Genomic DNA, 22,236 nt, shown 5'->3' on the forward strand with positions numbered 1-22,236 from the left:
GGGATGTCTGTTCCCATCTCCTACAGGCATCAACTGTACCCCCATATATCCTAATTTCCTATTGGTTCCTTTGCCCCTAAAATCAGTGGAAAATGGCACTTAGTGAAAGAATGGGTAATACTGACTAATCATTGCTACGTATACTGATTAGCTGGAACCAAAGTGAGGCAGATCAAATTTGTGCCACCATCTAGAGAAGTTCAGAGTGAGCACTCCCTTGATCTTTACAGACAGCCTGTATCACAGGGAAAAACATTCCATAGCCACAAACCACATCCCTCAACAGTTTACTGCTAGGGAAAGCAAATCCCAAGTGCATTTACTATTAGTAGCAGATCGTGTGCATCATTTTCATATATAAATGAGAGCCCCCAGATGAAACAGACTTGAGCAGAGAACATGCTTTATTGAGGAGTAGATATAGAAGAGCACATTCTACCACATGTGGGGAAGGGTTTAGCTTCTGTAAAAGGCCTTTATCCCTTAAGAAAACCCCTAGTGAAGTTGCTTTTTGATAAATTTTAACAGTGACACTGAAACTGGAGGGGAGCTGCCACTGAACATGCTTAAAATTAGCTCCCCCAACCCACAGTGAATATAAGTAGTGTACAGAGATGACAAGAGAAAGGCACAAATGACCGGAGTCAGGGATTGTGGTGAGGGCGCCACATGAAGACAGCATGTTGGAGGAGACCAAGTTGGGAAGGGTGACATGTCATACATCAAAAGTTGCCCCAAGATAGCAGGTTATAATGGGCTAGAGAGAAATTAGAGGGAACATCTCTTCCTTCACTTGAACAACACCAAAAATAGAAGACCAGAGAATAGAAGGATGGTGACAAATCCCAAAAAGGAAATGGAGGAGGAGTTCGTGGAAGGGCAGAAGCACTTTAATCCTAGAGGGAGGGTGAGGCACTGTTGAAAAGAGAAGCAAACTTTGGCAGGGGTGGCCATTCTGCCTTGCTGAGTCATGGGCTGAGATACGGAAGTCACTTTCAATCATTTTCTACTTCTCCCAGGGCATTCAGACAAAATCAGTGCAAGGTATATGGAAGTACAGATGTACTGTATCAGACTAGTGGAGGTGAAAAGGTTTCTGCAGTATAATTAACCAGTTAATATGCAGCATGAAAGGGAAAAGTGGACATTACTTTGGCACCTGCAAACGTAAAAAGTGGCAGTAAAGAGAGAAGGAAATATTTACTAGTGAGTACTTTACGGTGAGGCAAAAAGTAGTATCCGCTCCCTTTCACCAAGACACTGCCCACTGCCCACAGGTGAACTCAAATCAAACCCAGAACCACCACCCCTTCATTCTTCTCTCCATCTCATTCAGATCAATTATATGCTATTACCATGACTAGTCCCTGGGAAACTCTTCAAAAGTATTTGGCTCTGGTTAGCCCAATACAGATCAAAAAGAGGTCTCTTAATCAAAATGAAGGAAAGAAATTTAAAGCAAGATGGAACCCAAAGTGAATGGAGCCCCTGCCAATCCACACACACTCACAAGTGCCACCTTTTCCCTGCCCCTCCACAGAACACACATATAAGGAGTAACTGGAAAGGTCCTGGTGGTGGCAGCCATATTTGGAGGTCTGGTGACCAGGTGGCAAGCACTAGTACCACGCTTAGAAGACACAACACAACCTCATGGGGCGAGAGGACATGAGGAGAGAACCAGTGACTGGACAGGTACAGTACCATAACAGAACTCCTTGGGTCAGTGCTGAGAGACCTGCACTCAAGTCTAATACAGATCCCATCCAGGCAACCTCACTGAGGCCGAAACAACAGTTCCTCAGAACCAGCGTCTGCAGTGTACACAAAGGTCGGAGCCAGGACAGTCCTGAGGGGGATGGCCTTCCCAAAGGATACTGTACTTGCCAATCACAAGAGCAACAGAAATGACAGACAGATCCCTAGGGTACGGATTCCTACTGCTGGGGTTCGCTGGCTCGGAATGACAGGTCACTTTAAGTGCCCTTGGGAGGGGTCCATTTTAAGCAGCTGGGATCCATGGTTTTATTGGAGTTGGACCTTTTGGCCTCTTTGGCTATCCACTCATCAATCAGGTCCTGAGGGAGAACAATGGGAAAAAGGATTATATACTTTCAACTCAAGTGCCTTTACATAGATTCCAAAATAAATAACCGCCAAGAAGGAATTGCCAAAGGTTTAACAACATATTAGGGTATCAAAAAAAATACTATATTTTGACTTATAAACTGCTTTCCTATCTAATCCATTCTTCCTACTTTACCCTCAGTGAGAAATGAAAATCATCGCTCACCGACCTTTATTGTATATATGAAATAATTTAAAAAATTAGAAGTGAGTTTGAGTTGAGACAGCATTTGTGAAAATTCCTCTACAGATGGGCAATTTCCTCCCACCTAAGAAAAACATCAAATGACAGAAATGCTGTACAACATAAAGCTGCTTAACTGGAGCTGCTTAACTTGTGTCATCCAAATTTGAGACAGGAGCTTATCAAAACCTTCTGATAAGGATAAGGCGACACAGGCATCACTGCCAGCTACAGAAATGAGACCCAGTAAAAGGGGCGTGTAGCCCAACTCCTTTAAGGGAAGGTTCTCGAGTCTTAAGGCCCGTACTTTGCTCTGCTAAGCCTTGAAGGACATCCAGCAATGAGCAAGCCCCTGATGAGAACCTTACCTGTCTCTTTAAAACTAGGTGTTTTCCCTTCCAGTACTTGAGCATCTGAAGGGCTTGCAGAGTGCTGACAATGTCCACAGGATTCACAGCCGTCTCCTGACTGATTTCTGAAACAGAAGAGGTACTGACAACCTGGCCAAAGTGCAGGTTCCCACCCCTTTGCCCCCAACCAAGGTCTACTTTCCCTTAAAGGAAATCCAAATGGACAGGATCTTCTGTACTCAACCCAATCTGTTTAGAAGGAGTTTACAAAGTATTCATTTGACCAGTCCAAATAACTACAGAAGGATATTACAGCAAGAAGCTACTCTTGGCCCCTTAGAAATCAGGATCAAATATAGATCAAACTAAATTGTTCCACCCTTGCATAAATACACAGGGATGTCTTTCTCAGAAAGATGAACCAAACGATCTGAAGTTTTGCTTCTTGACTTTTATAAGAATTAAAGTGTTGGCAACTCTGGATTTGAGAAGCCAATTAATAACCATTTCCAGGGGCCAAATGCTTTGGATTCCTAGGCAACTTTAGTGAGGGTCTCTGCAGTGGTCCATATTCAGTGGGCCTTCCGTTCTCACATTCAGGGGAAACACAATACCCAGTAGAGTTAACTTCTTGGGTAACAATCAACCATTCCAAGGAGTCAAAAACCAACCTTTGATAGAAATCTCTTTGCCTTGGAAATTATGCAGGTAGCGGAGAAGTACTTCTTTCCAGTAACTGCGATAGCTTATAAGCCCCAGATCTGAGAGTGGACGTTCTGGGGAGCCAACTTTTTCTTCGACTTTGGAAAGCAAATAACCTGCCAGGGAACAAATACAGACTTTTTCTAGCAACACTCGATCTTATCCTAATAGCAAAAAACTGTGTGCCAACATGGAAGAAGGTTTAAGAAGCACAGTCCACTCCATTAGGATTTAGTCATTCAATGGAATACTGTGTGGTTAACTATAGTATACTGCCTTTGTATAAACAAAAGGGGAAGAATGTGTATTTACATTTACATGACACAGGAGTCCCCTCTTATTCACAGGGAATGTGTTCCAAAACTCCCAGTGGAGGCCCAAAACTGTGGATAGTACCAAATCCTATATATACTATGTATTTTCCTATCAACACATATCTATGCTACAGTTTAACTTATAAATTAAGAACAGGAAAAGAGTAATAGTAAAACAGAACAATTGTAACAATATACTGTAATAAAAGTTATGTGAAGGTTGTCTGTCTCTCAAAATATCTTATTGTACTGTACTCACCTATTTTTGGACCGCAGTTGACTACAGGTAATTGAAACTGCAGAAAGTGAAGTGGCAGATAAGGAGGGCACTACTGTAATAGGCACTAAAAGAACTCTGGAAGGCTTCACTATTAATCATTTTGATAATAATGAATCTCTGTAGGTGTGTGTTGGAAACAAGGGAGATGAGAAACAAAAATGTGAAGCCACTTCATTACCTAGTTTTTAAGTATTTTTTAAATCTTTGAATGGTAAGAACAGATTAGCTCAGTACCACCTATGAGATAGTGCGGGGTGTAAAAAACCCAAATGATGAAGCCTCTAGTTGTAAAGTCTAAACACCTAACATTCAATTTATACAAAATATACAAAACAACACTATGGAGATGCAGTCTGCAAAGTTCATAATCTGGGGAACCCTTTTAGACAACTAACCTGCTTTCTTCAACAAAAACACAGCAAGAAAAAAATGATGGCAGTGGAAAGTTTTAGACTAAAAGTGAATTATGAGCCATATTTCTCAATCCCACTATCAATTTTACCTGGATCTGAGTATTAAAAAAATAAAAATAAAAAAAGAACAAAATCACACCAGGGAAATTTGAATATCACAATTTATGACATGAAGGACTTTTTTTTTAAGGTGTAATAGACCTTATCTTTTAGAGATACCAAAATAATGGCAAGTGAAAATGTAGGTAAAACAAGATTAGCCCCCCAAAAACGGTAATTACTGAAGCTGGGTGATGGGTATAGAAGCGTTTATTATACTTTTGTTAATGCTTAAAAATTTCTATAAAATCAAGTTTATAAGAACAGTGTTACCTATTCAAAGATATATAGTTCCCCTCTTATGTCACTTCCCAGTTCATCTCTTCTCAGGTGACTTAAAAATGAAAGAAGGTGGCCGGGCACGGTGGCTCACGCCTGTAATTCCAGCACTCTGGGAGGCTGAGGTGGGCGGATCACCTGAGCTCGGGAGTTCGAGACCAGCCTGACCAACATGGAGAAACTCCGTCTCCACTAAAAAAGTACAAAATTAGCTGGGCGTGGTGGCACATGCCTGTAATCCCAGCTACTCGGGAGGCTGAGGCAGTAGAATTGCCTGAACCCGGGAGACGGAGGTTGCAGTGAGCCAAGATCGGGCCATTGTGCTCCAGCCTGGGCAACAAGAGCAAAATTCCGTCTCAAAAAAAAAAAAAGAAAGAAAGAAAGAAGGCTTGGAAGGCTAATTCTAGGAATTCCAATTTTGATTACAATATACCCTGTCCTATGACAGTGGACATCAAATATAGAATAACACACAGTAGAGTCTTGTTATTCACAGCAGTTATGTTTTATAAAGTCACTGAGAACCTGAATTAGTGAATACTGAACCACTACTCCTAGGGGAAATACAGGGAGGGTTAGGTTCCTGCAAGCCTCTGGTCACATATTGGTCAACCATCAATACATAAACTTATTTTATGTTTCTGTTTAAAAATGCCTTATTTAATATACACCGTTGATATCATTAACATTGAACTCACTGCCAGCAACTCTCTAATTCACCTGAAGAAAGCTACCTAACCCCTGTAAGGTACCCCAGGTATTCCTGAGATTAGGAACACCAGACACATCAGTACTACTCATAGGGGCCATTTAAAATCAACAGAAGGCCAAAACCATGTGGCATTCCCAGACTGAAAATGAACTTGTTTACAGTGTAAGAGCTGAAAACTCTGAAGTCAGCTGGGAATGTGTGCATCCATGACTCTTACTTTTTGCTGCTCTGTGCATGTTCACGAATGACCACAAAAATGTTAAGATTGATTTTGGGGTTACAAATAAAATTTAGTGAGTAAGCAAATTCACAAAGACAGAATCCACAATTAATGAGGGCAGAGTATATTATGCAAAGGGTCCATTGGGTACATGGATTACCTCTAGACAAGTCCCTACAAAAGTGAAATCCCTAGCATCAAGGACCAGATTTTAAGCCCCATGCATGTATGTGCTGTTTAAAAGTCTCAAATTGGGATAATCCTAAAGAGCTTACTTTATCATCCTCTGTACCTCCTACTCATTAAGGAGGAGTCCTGTACTCCTTCAATGTTCAATGTGTATTAGGCAGAATGACAATGTTCAGGTTTTTCCTACTTGTTCATTCATTTACTAAATATCCATGTACCTTCACTATATTCCAGGAATTGCAGAGACCACAGGACAAAAAGACAAACAATATTCACATGGTCCCTGCCTTGTGGAACTAATGACTTAGCAGTTTCACTTACTGAAATCAATAAGCATCTTGCCATAGCCCTGTCTCATGTACTGAGGCATAGTAAGGATACAGGAGACGTTGTAGTTGAGGAATGAATTCTTTTCCTAAAATCAAGAGCAAACAGATGAACACGTCATGAGGATTTGAAACCAAAGGTTTCAGCACTTCCACAGATGCAAAATAAGGCTGCTTGCAAAACATCTGGCTAACCAGTCCCAAGGAGTGGCTGCCAGGCTCACAGCTGTTATAACCACACCCTTTATCATGGCCAAAGCCATTAATCATCCCAGGATTTCCCTAGTTGAGACCTCCAGTCTCATTTTAAGGAGGCTGACTCTGGGCTCCTGACAGCCACAGAGCAGGGCAAGAAGTTTAAGACTGCTGACTCAGTATATAGAAGCCCACTTTAAACGCAATTTTTGAAAAGGAGCTGCCTACTGGAAGAGAAGGGAAGGAAACACCACTGTAAGTCCCCATTCTGCAAAGGGATTAAAAAAAAATCACATTGAATCAAATCAAAATGTGTGATTCCACTTGTAGGAAACGTCCAAAATAGGGAAATTTATAGAGAAAGAAGGACTAAGAGGGATTGAGTAGAAATAGGAGTGATTGCTAACAATTTCTTTTCAGGATAACGCAAACTAGGTTGATTGCACAACTCTGTGAATACTATAAACCACTAAATTGTACCCTTTCAGTGCATGAATTTATGGTATATGAATTATATTTCAATAAAGTTGTTATACTAAAAGTCATAAACTTTTATGACTTGGGCTGGGTGCAATGGCTCACACCTATAATCCCAGCACTTTAGGAGGCTAAGGCGAGTGGATTACTTGAGGTCAGGAGTTCGAGACCAGCCTGGCCAACATGGTAAAACACCATCTCTACTAAAATCACACAAAAAATTAGCTGGGCATGGTGGCAGGCGCCTGTTATCCCAGCTACTCAGGAGGCTGAGGCAGGAGGGTCACTTGAACCTGGGAGGCAGAGGGTGCAGTGAGTCAAGATCATACCTCTGTACTCCAGCCTGGGCAACAGAGTGAGACTCTGTCAAAAAAAAAAAAAAAAAAAAATCTGGCCTTGGGTCTTTAAAAGGCGCAGTAGTGTTATCACTGAAGGGACTGTGCTAGAAGGAGCCCAGCTAAACAATCAGGCAAAAAGAGTATATTCCTGGTTTTAAGCTAATAACATAGAGGCAGGCAAAGCCAGCAGAATTGGTTTGACTACAAGATGTGGGCTTGTGGGTTACTAGGGAGGGCTCTGGCCAGTTATTAATAGGCAGCTCCAGTCCACAATTCTAGAAATGAATGAACCAGAAGCTTTTAATAAAAACTGCATTTTCATTAAACAATCTTTGATACATGGGTTTGCCTTTTTTTTTTTTTTTAATTTAAGGAAGGGGTGTCATCATTGCCCAGAGTACAGCTTCTTCCTGTCAGTGATTTGAGCCCCCAACTGCGAACATGGATCACCCTGCTCTGGCCATTGGCTTCTTAATCTCCAGATCCTGCTTACCTTGGAAAAATATCCAATCAGGTGACAGCCAGTGTTGTCCGCCTCTGTCATAACATAGAACAGGAAGGGCTCCACATCATAATATAATGTCTTGTGGTCCAGAAAAAGTTTGGCCAACAGGCACAGGTTTTGGCAGTAGATCTGGAAGCAGAGAAACAGAGTTCATGTGTGGGCCACTGATTCCTAAACAGATAAAGGCCTAAAATTCACAAACATACCATAATTATTAATGAAACACATTGTGTATTTTGGCAAGAGAAGAGTTCTATGTCCTTCACAAGGTGTGATGGAGAAAAAACACATGCCTTCTGAAACCTGTGAATATACAACATTACAACTCCTTTCTAAAGTCACCACTTTTTACCTTGTTTTTCTTGCCATCCACTTCAAACACAGAGATTGAACCTTTGCGATATATCTCATCACCAGGTGGGTGTTTCCACACACATTTGGCCTGCAAGACAAAGAAATTCACATCAGGGAAGCAAAGCCTCCCAACAAGACTGCTCCTCAAAAGGGAAAAGGAATGACAGGTCAAATGTGGTTAACCGAGCTACCGGACAGTTGGACAAGCTGAGAACATACAGCAAAACAGAGATTTTTTTCCATAAAACAAAGGCTTCCAAAGTCATTTGAATATATTTATGACACTTTTATAGCAATCTGGAACAAGTATTCTGGATTACATTCTGGCACTACTTTAGCCCAGGAGATTAAAATCACCCACTACATAAAGGCCAAATAAATAACAATATGCTTGCTTATTACCAAATGCCTCAAGCCAACAGGAAATTCTTAAGCAGCTTATTTCCAGCAGCTTAGGATGGCTAAGTACTTTACTCTCACCTTTACCCATAACTTCTCATTACCACCTAACCGTGATGGCCTTCTTTGTTCAGATTAGAAAACCCACTCACAATGATAAAAACCATGTACCACTACCTGTCTGCCCTTCTCCCCTGCAAGTGCATTCCCTTTGTTGTATAAGGAAATTAAGAGAAAGTCCTGTGGCAAAAAAAGGAAAAAAAAAAAAAAAAAAAAAAAGGCAAGCAGCCTAGCTGAGCAGCAGGAAGCTAGGGTCACTTGGCCACAAGGGAGCACAAAGTACCCCCTTTTCCTCACCCTCAAGTGCTAATTGTTTTAATGCAGCCAGCCAGCCAGCCATCTGCTGTTAGGTGAATTCTTTAAAAGGTTTAAATTTTAAAATGTTTACGGCCTGATGCGGTGGCTCACGCCTGTAATCCCAGCACTTGGGGAGGCTGAGGTGGGCAGATCACCTGAGGTCAGGAGTTTGACAGCAGCCTGGCCAACATGGTGAAACCCCGTCTCTACAAAAAATAACAAACATTAGCCAGGTGTGGCGGCGGGGGACTGTAATCCCAGCTACTCCGGAGGCTGAGGCAGAAGAATCCGGGAGGTGGAGGCTGCAGTGAGCCGACATTGCACCACTGCACTCCAGCCTAAGTGACAGAGCGAGACTCTGTCTCAAAAAAAAAAAAAAGAAAAAAGTGTTTAAAAAGTATAAACGTATAAAAAAAAATTTTTTTTTTTTTGAGACAGGGTGTCACTCTGTCACCCAGGCTGAAATAGCACGATCATAGCTCACTGCAGCCTCGAACTCCTGGGCTCAAAAGATCCTCCCATGTAGCTAAGATTATAGGCGCATGGCGCCATGCCTGGTTAGTTAATTTTTCAAAAGGGTTTTGAAGCAACAGAGTCTCACTATTTTACCCAGGCTGGTCTCAAATTCCTGGCCTCAAGCAATCCTCCCACTTCAGCCTCCCAAAGTGCTGGGATTACAGGTATGAGCCACCGCACCTGGCCCATGAAACACTTTCTATTAAGCAAATTTACTGCAACTCTTTTTGTCAACTCAAGAAGCATGTTCCAATCTGTCATATGTAAATCCAAATATTTATTAACTGGAATCCATCCAAGAAAATTCCATCTGTAGTTTGTTCCTTTCTCTACCCCTTTACTCATGCTGGCTCTTCCCAACAATAACCAAACTCATGTAACAATTATTATTTGTTTAGAAACAGAAGCCAAGCCAAAGGAAGATCATTTCATTTCAGTGATCACACCTGAAGCAACGGGAATAAGAATAGGCATGGAATAAATTAGGTATTTCCTGAAATCTGATTTTTATATCATATAATATGGAAGATTTTCAAATATTCAGAATGTTTATTTGATTCTCAGATTTATTCAGACTCTTTGTTTTCTCCTTCTATTACTATTTCTTGCCCTTTTGGCTATTTCATTGGTTAGTGTCACTCAACAACCAGAAACGAAAAGGAAAAAAGGCATAAATGGTAAGCAGTTCACATCAATAAAAATACCTGCTTTCACATAGTAAAACCATTTTACTTTATCTCCACGGCCTGCCATCTGTATCAGTGCCCCACCTTCTGACCCCATTATTTTCTGTGCACTGATATTTCTACCAATCGCCGCCAATCACCTCCCCTCCATGACTCTAGCCACTATGCAGTCAAGTGTGCCAGGGTCTGGAGAACCTGAGTCAAAGCAACAGTTCTGGGCCCTGAACTTACAGACCACATGCTCCTGAACTGGGAACATAAAAAAGCAGTTATCACCAACCAAACTGGGGAGAAGAGTATAATGACAGAAATCACAGGAAACCTGGGTCATAGATGCTCAACATATGGAAATCCTGGGAAATAAAAAAGGAAGGGGAAGGAAAAAGAGACACCCCAGAGGCCTTAGAGCCAAATTATATTGTGATTATGAGAACAAGGGCTGGGCACGGTGGCTCATGCCTGTAATCCCAGCACTTTGGGAAGCTGAGGTGGGTGGATCATGAGGTCAGGAGATCAAGACCATCCTGGTCAACATGGTGAAACCCTGTCTCTACTAAAAATACAAAAATCAGCCAGGTGTGGTGGTGTGCGACTGTAGTCCCAGGTACTCAGGAGGCTGAGGCAGGAGAATTGTTTGAATCTGGGAGGTGGAGGTTGCAGTGAGCCAAGATTGCGCCACTGCACTCCAGCCTGGTCAACAGAGCAAGACTCCCTCTCAAAAAAAAAAAACAAGAAAAAGTCTTCTCTGCCTGAAAGGCTAATCTAATCTCTACTCCTTCCCCTGTTCCGCACCCTTGCTCCATGGCAGAAATTCCCCTTAAGACAAAGCTTATTCCGTAACAGAGGGGGGGAAAAATGGCTTTTTTTTTGAAGCTGCAAAAAATCTAGTAAACCTATTTGTCAACAATAACAGATTCAACTCCTTATACCTGTTTTATTAGGAAAAAGAGGGGAAGGCACCAAAGGACCCATTCTGCTACTTTCATAATCTGTCACAGGCTGATCACTATTAAATATTAATAAGTACCCATTCAACATATACTTCTTGGGCATCAGTTGTCCACACTAGTTGCTAGGGATATGAAGGTGAGCCATGCTGTCTCTGCTGTGCCTAATGAAGTCTGTATTTTCATCTAGTTTGGGACACACAAAACCTGTGGGCAGAGGTAATTCATATTCCAAGGAGGAAATGAAGAGCAATAGGCAGCAAGAACAAAAGACAAGAAGATGTACATGACAGGATGTGGGTAAGGGCCCTCAGCTGCTTTGGGTGGCACCCAGCACAAGCCATACCTCAGGCTCTACACCCTGCCTTAAGCTGTGGCCTGTCATTTCCTATGCCTTCATCCCATTGCTGAGGACCACTGAGAAGGTGCCTGAACAGATGCCATCGCTATGGCAAAATCTAGAGATCCTACAGCTTATTGCCATCATGGTCAAGGCAGAGGAACCCAAGACAACTCACCATGTGCCGGCGGAGTATCGTTTGGCTCTTCATGTATTTTAAACAGAATTCACACATATAGAGACGTCCCAGCCGTGCATATTCTTCAGGATATGGAGAATGGTACCAGGTATCAAGCTCATAGCGGCCAAAAGCAATTGTTTTAATCATGTTGCTTCCCTCTGTGATTTGGCCTTGCAGCCTTAACTTCTCCTATTGCCAAGAAATCAAAAGTCAAAGGAGGATCAGAATGTATTATCTTTGCTTTTAGACAGGGCACAGTGGCTCCTGTAATCCCAACACTTTGGGAGGCTGAGGCAGGCAGGTCACTTAAGGCCAGGAGTTCGAGACCAGCCTGGCCGAAATGGCAAAACCCCATCTCTACTAAAAATACAACAATTAGCAACGTGTGGTGGCAAACAATTGTAATCCCAGCTACTTGGGAGGCTGAGGCAGAAGAATCGCTTGAACCCAAGAGGCAGAGGCTGCGGTGAACCGAGATCGCACTACTGCACTCCAGCCTGGGAGACAGAGCGAAACTCCTTTTTAAAAAAATAAATATTATCTTTGTTTTTAAAAGTGTGTGTGCATGCCACCACGCTAGGCTATGAAAAAAATCAGACAGATTTGGCTTCTATCCATGAGAATTTACACTAAAGAGAGCTACATGAAAAATCACACAGGTGTACAGAAAACTTACTACCCATACTGCCCAGAGCACAGGTCTCAAAAGAGAGGTTTCTCTGCTACCTCCCACATTCTGGGCCTCACCAGAATGATACCTTGGAAACTTCATTTTTATCAGCCTAGACCAAACTGAATTATAAAGAAAATCATCACAGATACAAACTCCCCACCCTTATAAAGTATTCTAAAACTAAACAAAAAACTTGATTTAGAATCTGCCTTACTTATCTGCAGAAGCTTTTATAAAGCTATATGAATCTCTCTGAAATATATCCACAATGGTCACTTAGAAAAGAAAATAGGCCCTTTAAAAAATATTTTTGAAATGTGCATGATAATTCTAGAATCTAAACTCTAGAAGGCAGAAAATATTTCTGGGATGGGTGTAGTGGCATGCCTGTAGTCCCAGCTACTCAGGAGGCTGACGTGGGAGAATCGCTTGAGCACTGAAGGTCGAGGCTGCAGTGAGCCATGATGGCACCACTGCACTCCAGTTTGGGCAACAGGGCAAAACCCTGTCTCAGAAAAAAAAAAAAATTCGGATATCCATCTCCATTCAGTGGCTCTGAGTTGGCTACAAAAGTATTATAATTTGTAAGCATAACCAGGTGTAAAGTTGTAAAAGGCTGGCCCAGGAAATGCTCCATGCCAGAATAGGATAGAGAAAACCAGCAGCAGTTAACAGCCCATCCCAGCCAAGGGTAGCCAGCAAACCCTGCCTCTGCCAAGTTTTCAACATGTCTAGTATTTGATACAATTTTTTTTTTAATACAAGGGAGAAGGGGGTGAAGACGAGATTCACTTTAAAACTGAGCTTCCCTGAACACATTTAATCTGTTATATCAGAGGTAAACTCAATCACCAGAATTTTCTTCAAGCAAAGTTGTTAAAAATTCTGCCTAGGACAGCAACTCAGTATAAACTAGCTCTAAATAAATATCAGAATGGAAAACCAATGTATCAAACTTGGCTGTGTCAAAGATTAATTCTAAAACATCTGACAACAGCCTTTTCCATTATTCCTCTTCACTGTTATTTTCATTCTTAGTGCAGAGGAAACCTAGCAAAAGGGGAGTTCCTGTTGGGATTAAGAAAACAACAGAGATGAGTCTCTCCTAGGCTACAGGTTCTCAGAATTGCAAATTGCCCAGCTGAGACAAAGGGGCGCCTATGGTTTTATCCAGCCTCATCAGCTCTAGCCAAACTGGTACTTCCGGGAGCCGAGGTGGAAAGCAGGGAATAAAAAAAAGGAAGGGAGGAGGGGTGATTCGTTTTAAATCTGAAAGGGAAGGCTAGTCTCCAAAAAGGGACAGCTGGGAGACAGGGAAAGAGATTCCAGAAGCAAGGTACATTTAATTCCCATCAAACTGATTTGCAATCATTTTTCCTGGCAATTCTAAGCACCTTTCACAAGCGGCCTTCAGTTTGGAGGTTTTAATACTCACCAAATCCTCTGAAGCCCGGGCTTGTGCTCTTCGGAAAAGATCCAAGTCATACTCGCTTGTCAGGTTTTCTAGAAGAGGTTCCCGTGTGTTCCCATAGGTCTGTCTGTGTTCCTAGGAAAATAACCAGAGCGTGATACTCTGATACTCTCTGCTTCTAAGAACTTTTCAATCTATTTCATTTCAATCCATGCAAACCACACAACCATAAGCTAATTATTTAGTGCCTACATACTAGGTGCTAGGGATTGAGCACAAGACATACTACTTATCAGGTTAATGCCACAAGACTCCCACTACCCACCCCGGTGAATCTGGAGAGGAAATGCTCCCACACCTCCAGAAGGGAGCTTCATTCTTCTATCTCTGAAAAGATACACTTTGTGGATCAGAACGCTGTTCCTTCATGTAAAAATTTACATGACAGTACAAATAAATAAAGTACAACAAACCCAGAGACACTACAAATTCCCAGAATCCTGAGATTTGGAAGGAGCTTTGGTGGATACTCCCCTATTTAAAAACAAAACAAACAAAAACCAGATTTTCTAAGCCTTAGTGTCTAAGATTTTAGACTCAAAAGAAAATCTGCAGGAAGGGAGGGGCAGGGGCAGCTGGATGAAGCAGTCCTTTGTAACTTCTTTCACTTGAATTGCTCCAGCCACCATTATGCTGTCTGCAAAAGGCGTGCTACCCTCAAACTCCAGTCCACATACACAGAAAAATAGGCTGGACTCTCTAAAAATGACTTACTAAATATTAAGCAAGAATAAGACAGGGGAAAGCCATAGAAAATTAAAAGCATGAAAATAATCCAGTCTTAAATAATTCCCTAATCTTACCATGGCAGTCACTACAAGAATCCTTTCCAGGAAAGAGACTCTACAAAGGAAACTTCCCTTTTAAGCCTTTGATTTTAGCCCTTCCCACTCTGTTGTAGGCTCCACCTCCCATCCAGAGAATAGGAGATAATGGTAGTTAAGTGGAGTGGATGGCTTATCTCAGGAAAACATTATAGATTTCACACACATATTACCATATGAAGACACCATTCATCAGTATCTTTATCCCTATTAAAATTTCTTCTGGTTAATCTGATTCCATCTGCTGTGAATCTTTTTAAATTTGGACTCTATCATCTAAGATTTGGGTTCTACGCATTAGTTATTTCTTCTATTTTGAGGAACACTGGGAAAAAAAAAAAGCTTGAAAAAAGTCCTAGCCAGCATTTTAATCAAGGAGGTTGGGTCCTAATAACCTATCCCAAATTATTGAAAAGCAGAGCAGATGTTTGTTAAGGTTAAAAATTTCAAAAACTTTTACTTCAGACACTCTTTCTGCCTGTATGATTTTAGGTAAGTTACCTCTCTCAGTCTTAGTTTTCCTGTATATAAAATATGGGAAATATCACCAATCATACTGGACTGTTAAAAGATCAAAGGAACGTCACAACCACAGTGCCTAGCACTAATCACTCAATATACGGTATCATTGTCTTATTACCCTTCTAACAAGTTTGCAGATAGAAACAGTGAACAAGACTGGGCCAAGCAAACAATCTGGTACCCTATAGCCCACTACTAAAGCCCTCACTGTACAAACCAACACAGTCTGGTGTAAAGGTCTAACTACAAATTCACCCCACAACCCATCTTACATTGGCCTATGTCCACGTATTCATAAAATTAGCATTTAAGACAGTGATGACTGTCAAAAAAGTAAATACAGGCCAGGTGTGGTGGCTCACACCTGTAATCCTAGCACCTTGGGAGGCCGAAGTGGGCAAATCACTTGAGGTCAGGAGTTTGAGACCAACCAGCCTGGGCAACATGGTAAAACCCTGTCTCTACTAAAATTACGAAAATCAGCTGGGTGTGGTGGCCCACACCTATTATTCCAGCTACTCGGGAGGCTGAGGCAGGAGAATTGCTTGAACCCAGAACCCAGGAGGCAGAGGTTGCAGTGAGCTGTGATTGCACCACTGCTGCACTCCAGCCTGGGTGACAGAGTGAGACTCTGTCTCAAAAACTCCGCCTCAAAAAAAAAAAAGTAAATACAGTCATCTCTTGATATCCCTGGGGGACCAGTTCCAGGAACGCCCCCCCAACCTCCCTGCATATAACAAAATCCATGGATGCTCAAGTCTCGTATGTAAATGATGTCATATTTGCATATAACCTGGGCACATCCAGCAGTATACTTTAAGTCATCTCTAGATTACTTATAATGTGATGTCAATGCCATGTAAATAGCTGTTAACACTACTATTTCAGAAATAATGACAAGAAAAAGTCTGTACACATTCAGTACAAACACACATTTTTTTCCCGGAATATTTCTGATCCGTGGTTGGTTGAATCCACAGGAACAAAATCCATGGATACGAAGGGTCAACTATGCATAGTCTGGCATATTTTTGTCTTAGTGAAGCCATGCTCTGACTAAGTATTCACATGCCCTATGTTTAAGAATCTATCCCAAAGGCTGAATAAGAAAACATTCCAATTCTATGAAAAAAACTAAAATGTCAGAAAAAATCTAAAAGAGCAGCCATAAAAAAGAATGAAATCATGTCCTTTGAAGCGACATGGATGCAACTGGAGGCCATTATCTTAAGCAAATTAACACAAAAACAGAAAACCAAACACAGCATGTTCTCACTTATAAGTGGGAGCTAACCACTGGGTACAGAGGGACACAAAGAAGGGAACAATAAACACTGAGGATTCCAAGAGTGGGGAGGCGGACAAGGGTCGAAAAACTACCTATCACTATGTTCACTACTTGGGTGACAAGATAAGATCATTAGAAGCCTAAATCTGAGCATCACACAATAGATCTATGTAACAAACCCGCACATGTACACCCTTATCTAAAATTTAAAATAAATAAATTAAAAAAAAAAAAAAAAAGGCCGGGTGCAGTGGCTCATGCCTATAATCCCAGCACTTTGGGAGGCCGAGGCGGGTGGATCACGAGGTCAGGAGTTCAAGACCAGCCTGGCCAACATGGTGAAACCCCATCTCTACTAAAAATACAAAAATTAGCCGGGTGTGGTGGTGGGCGCCTGTAATCCCAGCTACTTGGGAGGCTGAGGCAGAGAACTGCTCGAACCCAGAAGGCAGAGGTTACATACAGTGAGCCAAGATCGCACCACTGCACTCCAGCCTCCAGCCTTCAGCCCTGGTGACAGAGCAAGACTCTGTCTCAAAAAAAAAAAAAAAAAAAAGAAAGAAAAAGAAAAAGACTGTGAAAGAACACACATCAAAATGTTAAGCAGTGGTTTGTATCTTGAAGGACAATTTTTTTTTATTGGAATGTTTCTTCTCTATATTTTTGGTATTTTCAGTAGTAAGCACGTATTAATACATTTATAATAAAATATTTTCCTAAAAAAAGATGTTTAAGGCCGGGCATGGTAGCTCATGCCTGTAATCCCAACACTTTGGGAGGCCGAGGTGGGCAGATTACCTGAGGTCAGGAGTTCGAGACCAGCCTGGCCAACATGGTAAAACCCCGTCTCTACTAAAAATACACAAATTAGCTGGGCGTGGTGGCACATGTCTGTAATCCTAGCTACTCGGGAGGCTGAGGCAGGAGAATTACTTGAGCCCAGGAGGCAGAGGTTGTGTAGTGAGCCGAGATTGTGCCACTGCACTCCAGCCTGGCTGACTGTCTCAAAAAAAAAAAGATTTTTAAGTGAAAACGCAGAATTCAAAGTGCTACATACAGTAAGAAGGTAATTATGTAAATAAGAGATTGTGAAAAAGCTAGGATATATCCAAAAACACTAACTGTGGCTATTTTTAGGTAGTAGGATTTGTTTTCTTCCATATACTTTGCTTAATCACTCTAAATTCTCTTACAAATGTACATTACTTCTAAAGTTAGAAAAAAATGTTAAAATACTACAAGAAGGTCTATTACAGAATATTCACCCAATTAATACCTTTTAATCATGGAGGAAATCTATTTTTCCATTAAAATAAGCAGACTACTATTAAGCTTGAATGTTGTTCTTCATACAGACGTTTCCAGTGCCATGGCATGTGTTCTAGCGGGTAAATTTAACCCTTTAAGATGAAAGTAAAATTTATGAACAACTAGAGGATCAAATTTTTTAAAATTTAAATTCTAATTGTATTTTATTTTCCCAAGACCTCCTGTTTCCACTCTCAACAATTCAGTTTTGGGGGACGAAATAAACTCTAAGTGCCATAGAAGAGTCAATTGGTATTCACATGTGGAGAATACTAAATGGCAAATCTGAAAGGCAGAAGCTCAGAAAGCAAAAGGAATCAAATGTGATAGCAGGAGTTCATGCTCATTAAATATTTAACTTTCCCTCACCATATATTTCTCTTTCTGTTCTTTGCTCAGTCCAGAATTTCTTTTCTTCCTGAGTTCAGCCACTTTTTCCTTATATCGAAGCTGCCTCTCCGTTGGTGCCTAAAAGGAAAAAGGAGAAAACTGAGAGAAAACTCCATATAAAGCTAAGCTTCAAAATCAAAGTGCCAAGGCCCAGCACGGTAGCTCACGCCTGTAATCTCAGCACTTTGGGAGGCCAAGGCAGGCAGACCACCTGAGATCAGGAGTTCAAGACCAGCCTGGACAACATGGTGAATCTTCATCTCTATTAAAAATACAAAAATTAGCCAGGCATGGTGGTGCACGCCTGTAATCCCAGCTACTCGGGAGGCTGAGGTGGGAGAATCACCTGAACCCGGGAGGCAGAGGTTGCAGTGAGCCAGTCATGCCACTGCACTCCAGCCTGGGAGACAGAGCGAGACTCTGGCACAAAAACAAAAAAAAAAGAAGGTACCAAAACATTTACAAAATTTTAAAGAGAAAAAAATGCCAGAAATTTTCTAGCCACACTGCAAATCATATGGCAATTTTATTTTATTCATTTGTATTATTTTTGAGGCAGGGTCTCGCCAGAGCGAGACCGCTAGGCTGAAATGCAGCGGCACGATCGTGGCTCACTGCAACCTCTACCTCCTGTGCTCAAGCCATCCTCCTGCCTCAGCCTTCCATGTAACTGGGACTAAAGGTGTACACCACCACGCCCAGCTAATTTTTTCATGAATATGGCAATTTAAAAATTCCAAATCAGGTTCTCATCACCCACCACCTTTACTGCCAGTTAAATATAGGTTCAGGAATACAAACTTATTTTACTATTAACATAAACTAAGGATAGACGTCTCCACCAAAGCAACAAGAATAAAATTAAGATCATTTCAACTAATCATTTATAGAATGCTTACTGTTTTCCAATTAATGCTTATTGATCTGATCAACAGTGGTACAAAAATTCATTTATACGTATTAATTTAAATAGAAAAACTGAATAAGAATAAAACCCAAGGTTGGGCACAGTGGCTCATGCTTATAATCCCAGCACTTTGGGAGGCCAAGGCAGGTGGATTACTGGAGGTCAGGAGTTTAAGATCAGCCTGGCCAACATGGTGAAACCCTGTCTCTACTAAAAATACAAAAATTAGCTGGGCGTGGTGGCGTGCCCCTGTAATCCCAGCTACTTGGGAGACTGAGGCAAGAGAATCACTTGAACCTGGGAGACGGAGGTTGCAGTGAGCTGAGATCACACCATTGCACTCCAGCCGGGGCAAAAAGAGTGAAACTCTGTCTAAAAAAATAAATTAATTAAATTAAATTAAATTAAACCTAAGATAGACAACGAAGAAAAGTGTAGTTACCACTTATGGAGTGCTTTTTACCTGCCAAGCACTGGGTATAGGTACTTTACATACATAATTTAGCTGACTCCCCTGCCAGGTAGGCATTATTCACCTCTTCTTATTAACAAAGAAATAGGTTAGTTGACCTGCCCGGGACAACATAGCTAGAGTTAAATAATCGGTATTCAAATTCACATCTGTTTGGCTCCAAAGTCAAACTTCTTCCTCATCACCATATATCTCTGCTATCCACCTATAATCTAACTGCAAAAACAGACACCTAAATGATGAACAAAATATAATATGTCACAAAGGCTAACATTTTGAGAGCACTACAATGGGAATACATAAGGAAGAAATTCCTTAACGGTGGGAGAGAATTTGGGAAAAATTCCTCCAACAGCTGAGAACTGCATGGGCCTTGAAAGAAAATACCATCTCTTCTTGGTACAGGTATAGCGTTCCAGGCAGGAAAACAGGAAGAGTGAAGACCAAAGGCATTTAGGGAAGAACAAGGAAGTAAGTGAACCAATGTGGCAGGAATGTTCAGAGAGGCAGGAGGAGGATTAGGACCAAGCCAGGATGCTCCCTACAAACCAAGGGAAGAGATAAGTAGAAGACAAATAACACAGTCAGCAAGTGTCAAATGCTGGGGAAAAGTCACTGGTGGCCTTGGAAAGGTGCTAGCAGAGTGGAGAGGTTTGAAAGCAAGCTACAATAGTCTTAAAGGATGCGAAGTGAGGAAATGAAGCAGCAAGTGTAATCTTTCAAATAATCAGAATTATCTACTACTACTACTGCTACTACTATTACTACTACTGTAGATAGCATGATTCCTTCATTCATGAGGTAGAAGTGTTTGTTTTATGAAAATTTACTGTTTGAAAAACAAACATGATTCTAAATTTACATCTGGAAGACATACCACAGGAAATGAGGCATAGACATGCCTGAAGACAATTATAGAGGAGATCCAAGAAACAGACCTCAAACTATGAATGGCCAGTGCTTTAACAAGGCCCATACCTGGTGCCTGGTTGCATGCCTGTTGTTGTCATCTTGCCTGTGAGACAGCATCCTTTCTTCTATCTGCTTATCCCGGCTCTGTGCTCTCACCTGCAACCATCAACAACGTCAATAAATCCACCTGCTTCTAAGACTACGTTTACTTAAAGCATAAGAATACAATGATAATGCCTTGGATTTATGTTGTACTTTACTTTCAAAGGGTCTTCACACTTATCGTCACAATCTCTACAAGAAAGAGATAAGGCAAGCTTCACATTCTGCCTTCTCAGCCAATAACAGGATCAGAGAAGTTGAAATGATCCAGCTAAATGATGGGATCACTAAGGTTTTAATCATGTCTGATGACTCTGAGCCTGGACTCTTCCCAAAGTACAATAAATAAATAAAAAAAGCATGAGGAAGTGCAAGAATAGCGTATGGAAGTACAAAGAAAACATTAGAAAACCTGGGTTTGGGCTGGGTGTGGTGCCTCACGCCTGTAATCCCAGCACTTTGGGAGGCTGAGGCGGGCAGATTAGCTAAGGTCAGGAGTTTGAGACCAGCCTGGCCAACACGGTGAAACCCCGTCTCTATTAAAAATACAAAAAATTAGCCAGGCATGGTGGCAGGCGCCTGTGATCCCCGCTACTCAGGAGGCTGAGGCAGGAGAACTGCTTGAACCCGGGAGGTAGAAGTTGCAGTGAGCCGAGATCACACCACTGCACTCCAGCCTGGACAACAGAGCAAGACTCTGTCTCAAAAAAAAAAAAAAAAAGAAAGAAAACCTGGGCTTGGCCACATGCAGTGCCTTACATCTGTAATCCCAGCACTTTGGGAAGCCAAGGTGGGCAGATCACTTGAGGCCAGGAGTTCAAGACCAGCCTGGGCAACATGGTGAAACCCCGTCTTTACTAAAAATACAAAAACTAGCCAGGCGTGGTGGCGCACACCTGTAATCCCAGCTACTTGAGGCTGAGGCATGAGAATTGCTTGAATCTAGGAGGCTGAGATTGCAGTGAGCTGAGATTGCACCAATGCACTCCAGCCTGGGTGACAGAGCGAGACTGTCTCAAAAAAAAAAAAAGAAAACCTGGGTTCAAGTCTCCAGGGAAACTTAATTCTGTAGTTACATGACCTCAGACAAATCACATCAGCTCTCAACAGTTTCTGTTTCATAATCTGGGAATTGGGAACTGATATCCAACTGCTTATTCCACTTCACCACTAAAACTCAGAATGGTCAAAACAGAACGACTGGCATTTCTCCACAAATCTGCTCTACCCCAAATCTTCCCAGTATTAATAAATGGCAATACTGTCTAAATAGCTGATCCAGTCAACAACTTGAATGTTATCCTAGATTCTTCTCTTTTCTCACACCTCACATCAAATCAATCAGCAAGCCTAACGGGTTGCTCCCCTCTAAAACGTATCCTGAATCCAACCTAGTCTTAGAATTGCTGCCGATACAAAGCTAGTCCAGTCCACCAACTACTGCCTGAACTTCCATGCAGTCTCCCAAGCACCCTATACCCTGCATCAACTCTTGCCCCTACACTCCATTCTCCATGTTAACAAGTCTTCAGTTTTCAAAAGCGTGCCTGAAATCCTGTCATGCCTTTGTTAAAGCCCCCCAAATGCTTCTCATTCTATCAGAACAAAAATATACTCCTGTGCCAAGGTCCACGAGGTCCTTTATGATCTGGATCCAGCCATACACGGCCTACTTTCATTCAGCCTCTCAAACCCATCAGTTTAGCCGTGCCTCATGGCCTCTGCACTTGCTGTTGCTTCTACTTAAGATATCTTTCCTTCTAGATCTTTACACAACTGCTTCTTTGCCATCATCCACGTCCCAGATCAAATGCCATCTCCTCAGGAATGTCTTCCAGGACCATCCTGGGAAAAGCAGTGCTATCCCTACCCTCACC

The 22,236-nt window shown here is 41.8% G+C and overlaps 1 protein-coding gene across 2 annotated transcripts in view; it reads right to left on the minus strand.

Moving 5' to 3' along the window:
• Window positions 1–386: 386 nt before the first annotated feature.
• Window positions 387–22,236, minus strand: part of KAT7 (lysine acetyltransferase 7) — a 40,548-nt gene continuing 18,698 nt past the window's right edge. Inside the window, exons 6-15 of one of the 2 annotated variants that reach the window (XM_019027049.4) lie at window positions 20,324–20,413; window positions 17,946–18,044; window positions 13,599–13,709; window positions 11,488–11,679; window positions 8,063–8,152; window positions 7,699–7,839; window positions 6,191–6,284; window positions 3,333–3,479; window positions 2,680–2,786; window positions 387–2,078 (exon numbers count right to left, since the gene is read on the minus strand). In XM_019027049.4, the coding sequence (XP_018882594.1) occupies window positions 1,977–2,078; window positions 2,680–2,786; window positions 3,333–3,479; window positions 6,191–6,284; window positions 7,699–7,839; window positions 8,063–8,152; window positions 11,488–11,679; window positions 13,599–13,709; window positions 17,946–18,044; window positions 20,324–20,413 (1,173 nt within the window). In that variant the 3' untranslated portion in view covers window positions 387–1,976. The remainder of the gene's footprint in view (window positions 2,079–2,679; window positions 2,787–3,332; window positions 3,480–6,190; window positions 6,285–7,698; window positions 7,840–8,062; window positions 8,153–11,487; window positions 11,680–13,598; window positions 13,710–17,945; window positions 18,045–20,323; window positions 20,414–22,236) is intronic. The other variant, XM_019027050.4, reaches the window with a different exon arrangement.

This window comes from Gorilla gorilla, chromosome 4 (assembly GCF_029281585.2).
Source record: "Gorilla gorilla gorilla isolate KB3781 chromosome 4, NHGRI_mGorGor1-v2.1_pri, whole genome shotgun sequence".
NCBI classification, from domain to species: domain Eukaryota; kingdom Metazoa; phylum Chordata; class Mammalia; order Primates; family Hominidae; genus Gorilla; species Gorilla gorilla.